This window comes from Sinocyclocheilus anshuiensis, unplaced genomic scaffold (assembly GCF_001515605.1).
Source record: "Sinocyclocheilus anshuiensis isolate Anshui unplaced genomic scaffold, SAMN03320099.WGS_v1.1 scaffold450, whole genome shotgun sequence".
NCBI classification, from domain to species: Eukaryota; Metazoa; Chordata; class Actinopteri; order Cypriniformes; family Cyprinidae; genus Sinocyclocheilus; species Sinocyclocheilus anshuiensis.
In genome coordinates this window covers 707,062-718,355 of record NW_015546056.1, presented here as the reverse complement: position 1 = coordinate 718,355, position 11,294 = coordinate 707,062, and the positions used below count along the sequence as shown (strand labels likewise).

Below are 11,294 nucleotides of genomic sequence, written 5' to 3'. Positions count from 1 at the left end.
TCCCCCCAACAAATGCTTCAAGCCGCCACATCACACACACACACACACACACACACACACAGGTTTGTTTTTGTGAAAAGTGGGGACATCCCATAGGCGTAATGGTTTTTCTACTTTACAGACCGTATATTCTATTGCCCTACACCAACCCTACCCCTAAACCTACCCCTTACAGGAAACTTTGTGCTATTTCAGATTTTCAATACACTCCATTCTGTGTGATTTATAAGCGTTTTGAAAAGTGGGGACATGGGGTAATGTCCTGAAAAGTCACCTTCTCCTTGTAATACCTATGTCATACCTTTGTCATTATACAAATTTATGTCCTCATTTGTCACAAAAACACGCACACACACACACACAAAAACAATTAATGTTGTTGTTTTTTTCTTCTTTTGCTTAGTAAATTAATGCTAATGTTTTATTCTTAATTTCACAGTCAAATGTTTTCTATTTGAATTTATTTTAAAATGTAATTTATTCCTGTGATCAAAGCTGAATTTTCAGCATCATTACTCCAGTCTTCAGTGTCACATGATCCTTCAGAAATCATTCTGATATGCTGATTTGCTGCTCAGAAAATATTTCATATTATTATCAATGTTGGAAACAGCTGTGCTGCTTCATATTTTTATGGAAACTGATACTTTTTTTTCTCAGGATTCATTAATGAATAGAAATGTTACAAGAACCGCATTTATTAGAAATATAATTCTTTTGTAACATCATAAAAATCATGTAGTGGAAATGACATTACTGTTTCACGATTTTCAGCCATGCATGAGTCTGATACACTGTTCATATATTGTATTCCTGCTATATGTCAGGACATTAAAAGCATATCCTCCTACAGGTAAATGACTAGAGCAAAGTGCAGTAAATGCTAAAACTACTTGCTCTATATACCAAAGTGTTTATGATTACATTAATGAATTGAAATAATATGATACCAAATATCATCATTCAAATAGCCTCACCTGCTCTTAAAATAAGGTGGACAGGAGTTAGTTGTCACATGGAGATGTGAAAGGGCTATAATCTCCACAACTGTAAGGTTTTGAGTCAAAGGTTCATTAACATAAATGTGGATTATCTCGACATGTTGTTCAAACAAAAACCCAAATTATGTTACATTTTTGTCAAATGTAAACTGTTAATAATTACTGTTGCCAAAAAAAAAATATGATTCGATTATTTTGTATGTTACTTTTTGGTTACATTGTTGCTGTTTCATTATTTTTTAGCCATTATAATTGCTTCAATGTTAAATTTTACTGAAAATCCTAAAGTTGGCTGTTTAATTATAGATTTCATTCTGACAATTTACCCTATATAGTATATAAAGAGCTGTTTTTCTATCTTTCTGTTTTTTTTTCTTTCTTGGGAAATAAAGGTGGAAATGTTAAAGCCAAAGTCATTTTTAATAGTTTTGTATATACAGTATATACAGTATGTCTATATTGTTTTTATTATTTTTTATTTCAGTTTCAGTTTCAGTTACACTAAATTAAAATAAGAAATGCTTTGGCAACTAGCTGAAATTAAAAGTTTATATATTTATATATATTTTTTTCTGATAACATTTATTTTGTTTCACGTAATGAAAATGTTTTTTTTAAATGGTTTTAATTTTAGTTTCAGGTTTAGTGTTAAGTACCTATAATAAACCTGTAGCTGTGGATTAGCAGCTCCTCTATTATTACGAATCCAGCAGATGTGTTTCCCGATCTCATTCCCCCAGCATTTTCTGTCACAGCTCTACTCGCCCTATAAAGTGATTAAATAACGGTGACTATTCCTCAATGCCACTTTGAGTTAAAGCTCATCACTGCTAAGGTCGTTAAGGGCTTTCAGAGGTCATCTTCTCCACCCTCTCAACCTTCTTTCATCCTACACTCTGGCTTTTCCTCCCTCTTCCCCACCTCCTCCCACTCGTGTTCGCAGAAAAGGACACAATGTTCTTTTCGCTTGTTTGGGGAAACTGCAGAAGTAAATACATTAGAGGAGTGGAGGATGCCGTCATGATGGCTGACTCCAGGTTTTAGTTGAGGAAAATAAACATGATGTTCATGTGAGGTTAGGCCTGCCCGCAAATCTAAAACAATTATCACACCAGCAGACCGAGAGAGAACGAACGGGAATTAGAATGGTGACCTAATGCGGAGGCTTTATCTGATGTGGGCTTATTATAGACCATAAAAGAAATGTTCCCTTCAAACAGATGCTTGCCCTTCTGTGTCAGGGAACAGACAACCTGACCAAGTGTGTGTGTGTGTGCGCGCGTTTTTGTGACAAATGAGGACATAAATTTGTATACAAAAACAAACCTCTGTGTGTGTGTGTGTGTGTGTGTGTGTGTGTGTGTGTGTGTGTGATCAGCGGCAGGGTTCGGCTGATCCAGTAACAGTTTGCAGAATCGATAAGAACATTCAGAATTATGACGAGTCACTGCAATAAATAATTCATTTACCATCTATAATACTTAACTGACTGAGACGGATGTATTTTGGTCTGTACAGTAGAAAAACCATTACGCCTATGGGATGTCCCCACTTTTCACAAAAACAAACCTGTGTGTGTGTGTGTGTGTGTGTGTGTGTGTGTGTGTGTGTGTGTGATCAGCGGCAGGGTTCGGCTGATCCAGTAACAGTTTGCAGAATCGATAAGAACATTCAGAATTATGAGTCACTGCAATAAATAATTCATTTACCATCTATAATACTTAACTGACTGAGACGGATGTATTTTATGAAATGGGTTCACACACATTTTGATCAATAAATCACCATAACTGGATATTGGATAGAGATTTGTAAAAATCAACATTGTAGAACACATTCACAAAGAACAATAATTACATAAATATTTCAGAGCTAAACGTAATTGTATAAATGTATTGTCCGTATAAAAATGACCATGACTTTTCCTGACCTGAAAATCATTTTAAAATCAGGAAATAGAGCCCAGCTCTTAATAAGACCAACATGTTTCTATTATATTCAGTAAAATTACATAACTTGTTTTTTTTTTAAAGGGTTACATTATTATAGCTTTTTAGTTTTTGGCTTTATTACTTTTATCTGTATGTTTTTATTTAACTACTCTGGTTTTATTTGGTAAATCAATTATTTTACATTTATATTTATTTAATTGTTGTATGTTTGACATTTTTCGGGATTACAATTAGGTTTATATTTTGTATTTGACCTTTTTTATTTGAGGTCATTTAAGAAAAACAAAGTACATGTAAGTTAAAGTGCTTTTTATAGATCTTCTGATAAGAAGAAATGGGAGTGCATCAATACATATGTATTCATGTTATTCATACATTTTATTTCAATTTATTTCAAGGCAAAATTATGACTGAATGTTTTTAGCAGTTTATTTTAGGTTCTGTTGTATCATTCTCATTTCAATATAGCAACCTGTTTCTGTTTTTATGGCTGATTTTCATTTTAATTAAAAGCATTTTAGCTGGAAACCTGACTATCCAAAATATCTATATTTATTTAATTGATGATTGGTATTTTTAATGATTATATTGCATTTTTTTATTTAGTGTATTTGATCTTGTTTTTTTTCTGTCAATTATTTGAGGTAATTTAAGAAAAATTATAGTTCTTTTTATAGTTCTTCTAATAACAAGAAGAAATAGTAATACATAGATAAATATGTATTCTTTTTATTCATATTCAATTTCAACGCACAAAATGACAGCAGCAAATTTAAGCAGTTTACTTTAGATGTATTGTATTGTTCTCATTTCAATATAGGAACCTTTCTGTTTTTTATGGCTGGTTTTCATTTTAATTAAAAGCCTTGTTAGCTGGAAACCTGACTATCCAAATGTAAAATTTTAAGCCTAAACATTTCAAATTCATCCCTGATTAATTGGCCTGTTTTTGTGGTTATTCCCCAAGCCACAATCTTGCCCTCTTCAGATAAAGAGCTAAACTGCTGTCCGATCTCCAAAAATGGGACAAATGAGCATCAAAGCTACGATCAAGAGTTGCTTTCTGAATACCTGACATCATGTAATATTACAGCTCCATCTAGTGGCATTCTGCAAAACATCATTTCTAAATAGGCAGAATATCTTGTTATGCAGTGACTGCCTTCATTGTTAACTTTGCTCATTATTTAAGAGTTTGTAATGAGGATGAGCTGACTCTAGAGCAGAAACGCGGTCTCTTACCTTGGTCTGAAAGCAGCAGTAGAGCTGGGTCAGGTAAGGGTGTTTTCTGGCCAGCGCTAGAATGCGTTTCTCAGTCATAGTGCAGTCGACATCATCGTCCTGCAGGATGACGTCTTTCTTCAACACTTTCACCGCATAAACCTCATCAGTGCCTCTTAACTCTGCCAGCATCACCTGTACAGAAGACAACCGGGCCTTTATTACAAACTACACCAAACTATATTCACACTGCTGACAGGAAACAAAACTAAGTACTCAAAGGGACAGTTTCTGACCCTTGGAACGACATGAGAGAGCTTTCTGACCCTCCATAGGCAGCAATGCAACTGAAACGTTTTATGGCCAAAAAAGATAGTAAGGACATCGTTAAAATAGTCCATGTGGCATCAGTGGTTCAACCGTAATTTTATGAAGCTACTTGAGAAGAAGATATGATGAAAACCGAAAATATAAAAATGAAACTGATTTAAAATGTTGAAAACTATAATAGTATATCAATGAAACTAAAATAAACACACATACTACTAATATAATTGGACTGACAAATGGCAGTTACAGAAGAAATCATTGAATAAAGTCGTTTTGTTTTTTTCTTTGCACAAAAAAGTATTCTAGTAGCTTCATAACATTACGGTTGAACCACTGATGTTACATGGACTATTTTAACAATGTCCTTACTACCTTTCTCAGCCTTGAACGTGGTAGTTACATTGCTGTCTATGGAGGGTCAGAAAGCTCTCGGATTTCATCCAAAATATCTTCATTTGTGCTCTGAAGATTAACGAAGGTCTTGCGGGTTTAGAACGACATGAGGGTGAGTAATTGATGACAGAATTTTCATTTTTACGTGAACTATCCCTTTAATGCAGAAAATAGAGGGCAGAATTGCACAAAGCTCCACCTTGCCAAAGCTGCCTTTCCCGAGCACTTTGATGAAGGAGAAGTCTTCAAGCGTCGTCCTTTTGGTCTGGAGCGTCTTCACCTCTCCGTTCTCTCTGGCCTCCCCTGTCTCCTCTGACAGGCCCTCGGTCAGAGAGGAGGACGAGGCTGGCTTCAGCTCTTCCCCACGATGGTCAAACGAAAGTGCCTTTCTGATGTTCTCCAGGTCCTTTATATCTGCAGATCACAAAAAAGAAGTGAAAAATCGCATTACACACTATGAGACCCCATAGTTGTAAAATAAACCAAAAAATATGTTTACTGTAATGCATGTAATAAAAAAAGTGTAAAAGTACAGCACCAGTTTTGAAAGTGTGATTTCTTTATGCTGTTATTTAGCAAGGATGCATTAAATGGACCCAAAGTGACAGTAAAGACATTTGTAATATTACAAAAGATTTCTATTTCAAATAAACGCTGTTACTTTGGAACTTTATATTTCTTAAAGAATATTTACACAAAAATATTAAGAAGTTTTCAACTTTAATAATAATATGAGATGTTTCTTGAGCAGCAAATCAGCATATTATTATAATTTCTGAAAATGTGACACTGAAGACTGGAGCAATGATGCTGGAAATTCTGCTTTGACATCACAGGAATAAATTACATTTTAAAATATATTACAATATACAAACACTTACTTAAAACTGTAATAATATTACACAATGTTACATTTTCTAACTGTATTTTTTTATCAAATTACAACAATACAGCCTTGGCTGCATGACTTCTTTAAAACATTAAAAAATCTTACCCACCCTAAATTTTAAAAATATAATGTACAGCCACTGACTAGTGCAAAAAAACGACTTACTAACCTTGCCTGTCCAAAGTTATATAGCCATGTGATCAGAAATCACATATTTGTAAAGCACTGGTTGTCAAACCATGACATTTTTCATCCACTGAACACAAAAGTAGAATTTTTGCCAAATATCCCAGCGGTTCATTTCCATATAACGAAGGGAATGATATGCTGTCAAGCTCCAAAATGATAATAACGCATCATATCATAGAAGTAGTAGCTTTTAAACAAAATATGTCTGTTTTAGACCATTGGCCAGCTGATTTTATTAAAAATTCTGTTTGTTTGTCATACAAAGCCACTGCATGACAAAATACAAGCTTCACATTTTGGTACAAAGACGCCATAGAATACCATACGTACCATACGTAACCGAGACGTTCCCTTTCAGTCGGTCACTCTCGACGTCACGTCGGATGACCGACGAATTGGGATCCTCACAAAGGGCCACAGGTACTGCCCCTTCCAGTGTCCTGTGGAAGCCACCTGCGCCCCTACTTTTTGGCGTAGGCCAGGGCTTGCACAAGAGGACCAGCTACTGCTGCTATGGCAATACCCAATGAGTAAGACTGGATAACACTGGGAAAACGTACCCGTTCTACTTGGACCAGGGCCGTTACGGAAGCTCCAACCTTCCCGAAGGAGGTTTCGGAAGCAAATACACATATGAACATTCCTTAGGTGCATATGGAAGATTGGAGGTGATTGTAACCCTCTTGGAATGGCAGAAGTCTGCCGGGGAAACACGGGCTCGAGGCTATACCGTGGACTTTACACATATGGGATCCACCAGGAAGTCGTGGCCTAATGGTTAGAGAGTCGGACTCATAAGCCAAAAGGTTGTGGGTTCGAGTCTCGTACCAGGTAACGACCGCATCCAGAAATGCACGGGTGATACGTTGTCTATAGCAAGACCCACATCGTCTTTACAAAGACGTAACGTCAAGTTTGCCACGCAACGTCGTCTTTAAAAAGACGCACCCGAATTTGCTCTTTTAGGGAAAAAGCTCTTTTAGCGTGCTGAGGCGCACAGGGGAGATGATCATCTGCAACACAAACAGGGGGTAGTGCAGCCTGATGTGTGCAACCCACTCGACACGGGAAACCACCACCGCTGAAGCGCCGTACCGCCAACACGAAGAGCTCTCCAAGAGCGCGCTGAACTCGTTCAGTCTTCCTCTCTCAGTAGAGTAGTCAGGAGCAGAACGATGTGATCGCTCGGCTCCGAAGCGAAAAGCTGAATATGCGCTGCATCTGCTGCCTACTTATACTCACGCTGTGATCAGCGGCAGCTGGATGCAATAATCGCATGCCAATGTGCATTGGCTCGTTTAGTTTACACTCGAAGTAGATTGGTGTCTCTGAGCGAGATCCCAATTCGTCGGTCATCCGACGTGACGTCGAGAGTGACCGACTGAAAGGGAACTAATAATTCAGTCATCATTTACTCACCCTCATGTCATTCCAAACCTGTTTGAGTTTCTTTGTTCTGCACAAGAGGAGATATTTTCAAGAATTGACTTTGAATTGAATTTTCACTGACTTCCACTCTTTGGACAAAAAACGCAATGGAAGTCAATGGGAACCAAATCTGTTTTCTAATTAACATTATACATCACTATTATGTTTCGCAGAAGAAAGTCAGTCTTACAGGTTTAGAATGACATGAGGGTGAGTAAATGACAGAATTTTTCTTTTTCTTTGGACTATCACTTTAAGGACAAGTCAAAATTATTGTATTTAACCCAAGAGTCATCTGCAGAGCTCCGAGTGTGTGTTTACCCTGGTCACATGGTGATGTGGGAGCAGATTTGGATCGATCCTCTTCTGACTGCGGGGATATGGGTAAGGGCTGCGGATCTGGACCCTGAGAGATCTGTGTTAAAAACAGGAACAAATCATCTTCATCATTCAATCATCATTATGTTTCAGGAGGCCTAATCAGGTACCTAAGTGCTGCTCGCTGTAAAGGCCATTATGTCATTAGTAATCATCAGAGTGTATTTCCTATTATCTACAGCTGCATGGGGGAGGCGTTTAACTTCTCAGTCTCACCTTTTTTCTCCTCTGGACGCTGCTGGAGAGTTTATCTGGAGTGACTCCGAGGTCAGACAGCACCTTAGCGATGCCCCTGGCGTCCACCCCACAGTTAGGAGCTACATTACTTTCACAACGCTTGTGCACATTCATCTTACAAACTGAGGACAGAAAAATGAAGCGAGAGGGCATGAGAACTTGCAGTGTATTTCAATGCATGTCAGTGTGAGTATGTTTGAAACTTGGAAGATTCAGGGTTAAAGCAGGGATATTATAGTTAACTAAAACCAAAACTATAGTGCTTTGTTATTTGTTATTGTTAACTTTGTTACTATAGTGCTAATTTTATTTCAAGTAACTTTTTTCATTTTTATTTATTTATATATATATATATATATATATATATATAAAAGAATGTAAAAAAAAAAGAAAAAGGTTACTTGAAATAAAATTTTAAAACAGAACTGAACTGAAATAAAATAAAGTATATATTTAAAAAAAAAAAACTTATTTCAGATAATTGCCAAGATAACATTTCCCATTTTCATTTAAGGCTGCTGTACTAAAATAACTAAAACTACTAAAATTTAAATAAAAAAATTAAAACAATTAAAAAAAAAATAATAAAAATGATGAAACCACACATCAAACTACTAAAATTTTTATAAAAATTAACACGAAAACAAAAATTATATAACCAAATTTAAATCCAAAAAAATCCAAATTATACTAAAATAACACTGGGTTATATTTCTGGGCATATTTTCATTTGTATGTCAACTAACATTTTTTAAAATTAATATATTAAATAATAAACTATAAGACTAATGGGCAGTTTTACACAAGCACTCAAAAATATAGCCTACAAAAATATTTTAAAGAAACATGTGCACTGACCACAGAAAATTCTATACAAATTCCATGAAATTATCAAATAATTTCAATTTCCCTGATATTTCAAGCTTTGGGAGAGCTCTTTAACTACATTTCCCACAATGCCGCTCTCACCTTTGCACTGAAGCCCTTGCCGCAGCAGGCCCCACAGTAATGAGCCGCAGTGGTCACAGAACGTCAGGACTTTGTAGTTGTGAATTCTGAATTTATGAGGCATATTGACGCTGAAGCGCTGAGATCCCACCTGCAGGGGGCGATAAAGGATCAGGAAGACGTTTATGCAGCACTTGCAAGCATTTTAAAACAAGTGAAGCCTCTAGAGGAGACGTCTGACCTAAGCAAATGTTTGTATTTCACTCTCATTGGTGATAACTGAGATATTAAAAGTGAGACATCGTGTAATTTTCTGCAGGTTCCTCTCACCTCCTCTGTGGTGTCCTCCTGTTTCTTCAGACCCGCACATTTCGTGATGATCAGCTCATGGCAGCGTTTATGAACTACACAGGTGCACACTGATCAACAGAAACAAGCAGATGAGATCAGCTTTACTTTCTGATGTATTACTCTGGCTTCACAGATAAGAATGTTTGGGCTGCAGTATAGATATGATATTTTAGGAGGTTCCTGTCCATGCCAGTAGTTTCCTTCATTTCAGATCATGAGCTAGCCACGGCTGAAAGGAACAGTTCATCAAAAAAATACAACTTCTGTCATTATTTACGCAGAATACGCACATGCATGATGTTATTTTATTCTGTGGAAAACAGAGAACTTTGAATAATAGTGCATGAGTCATCATGGTAATGTTAGCTAAATGGTTGTGTTCACTTTGAACTGTTGGTGTATGGAAAAGTGCTACATGATGAGGATGACGTTTCACATGTGTTTTGTTGCTTTAGATTTAGAGTAGCTAACATTTTTATGAGCTAACAAATTGTCTAAGCTGTTGAACAAAAAGAGAAATATGGTATTTGCCTACCTTGGCACTGATACCCTTGCTTTCCTAATACACCCCTGTGAAGAGAAGCAAGAGAGATCAGTTCTCCTCTGTGTTTTTGTACATGAGGAAAGAGTCTCTCTGTGATGTAAATATGAAGACACTGTGATTTGTCACCAAATGTAAGAGAGAGAGAGAGAGAGAGAGCATCATGCATAAACGTACTGTAGCATGGTACATATTCCACTGAGGAAAGTTTGTCTTTTGAACTGACAATTTCAAGTTACTAGTCATCTAATGAATAGCTTTGTTTGCCTCATCCAATGTTTACTTACATTTGGTGTTTGCAAGTGACCTTGAAAAGGGTGCTCTACCTACTTCATCATTATGGACATTATGCTAATAATTTAAATATATTTCCATTTGTTAACATATAGTCAACTACATTCAGTAGTATGACATAACAATGAACCTTAATTTTACAGCATTATCAGCATTTTAACATTTGTAAAAAGGTTGTATCTGTTAACATTAGCAATTGCATTTTATTGACAAAGTTTTTCCAACTTGATTATGCAAAATGGAATGTACTCACCCTCAGGTCATCCAAGATGTAGATGAATTTGTTTCTTCATCCCAACAGATTTGGAGAAATTTAGCCTTACATCACTTGATCACCAGTGGATGCTCTGCAGTGAATGGGTGCCGTCAGAATGAGAGTCCAAACAGCTGATAAAAACATCACAATAATCCACAAGTAATGCACACCACTCCAGTCCATCAGTTAACATCTTTTGAAACGAAAAGCTGCATGTTTCCAAATTCATCATTAAAGCATTTTTACTTTAAATCATGTATTTTGTCCAAAATATGATTCCATAATCCATAATGATGCCTCCTTCAGTGACAAGGTCCACCCCCTGTTGTCCTCTCACATCAAAATCCACCAACATATTAGTTCAGAACTGTAGTTTGGACTGTTTCCACTTGTAAACGGTGCTTGATATGTGCATATTTCTCTCATGATTCAGATGAGACGACTTTTTCACTGGTGAAAGCAATATTAAAGGGGTCATATGATGCAATTTAATTTTTTCCTTTCTCTTTGGAGTGTTACAAGCTCTTGGTGCATAAATAAGATCTGTAAATTTGCAAAGACTAAAGTCTCAAATCCAAAGAGATATTCTTTATAAAAGTTGAGTCAGCCACACCTACCTAAAACGGCTCGTTCTAACACGCCCCCACATATCTACCTCACTATGTGGGAAGTTTTGCATAACGCCGCCCAAATGTTCACGCAAAGAAATAAGGCGTAACTTTTATTCTCGCTGTAGTATTGTTGCCGCCACCGCCATGTCTTGAAGGCGCTGTGTGCTTCGTTGTGAAAGCGAAACTACTTTGTTTGGCCTTCCAAAAGAGGACGATATCCGCTTCGTCATGCCTAGAGCTGATCCGTGCTGGTCGCTGAGGGAATACATCAACTT

At 36.6% G+C, this 11,294-nt stretch overlaps 1 protein-coding gene across 1 annotated transcript in view; it reads right to left on the bottom strand.

Moving 5' to 3' along the window:
- The window catches only part of LOC107699301 (protein kinase C epsilon type), a 114,267-nt gene that overhangs the window by 43,863 nt on the left and 59,110 nt on the right, over nt 1-11,294 (bottom strand). Inside the window, exons 4-10 of the mRNA XM_016500513.1 lie at nt 9,853-9,887; nt 9,297-9,385; nt 8,988-9,117; nt 7,998-8,140; nt 7,725-7,818; nt 5,097-5,311; nt 4,196-4,369 (exon numbers count right to left, since the gene is read on the bottom strand). Of these exons, the coding sequence (XP_016355999.1) occupies nt 4,196-4,369; nt 5,097-5,311; nt 7,725-7,818; nt 7,998-8,140; nt 8,988-9,117; nt 9,297-9,385; nt 9,853-9,887 (880 nt within the window). The remainder of the gene's footprint in view (nt 1-4,195; nt 4,370-5,096; nt 5,312-7,724; nt 7,819-7,997; nt 8,141-8,987; nt 9,118-9,296; nt 9,386-9,852; nt 9,888-11,294) is intronic.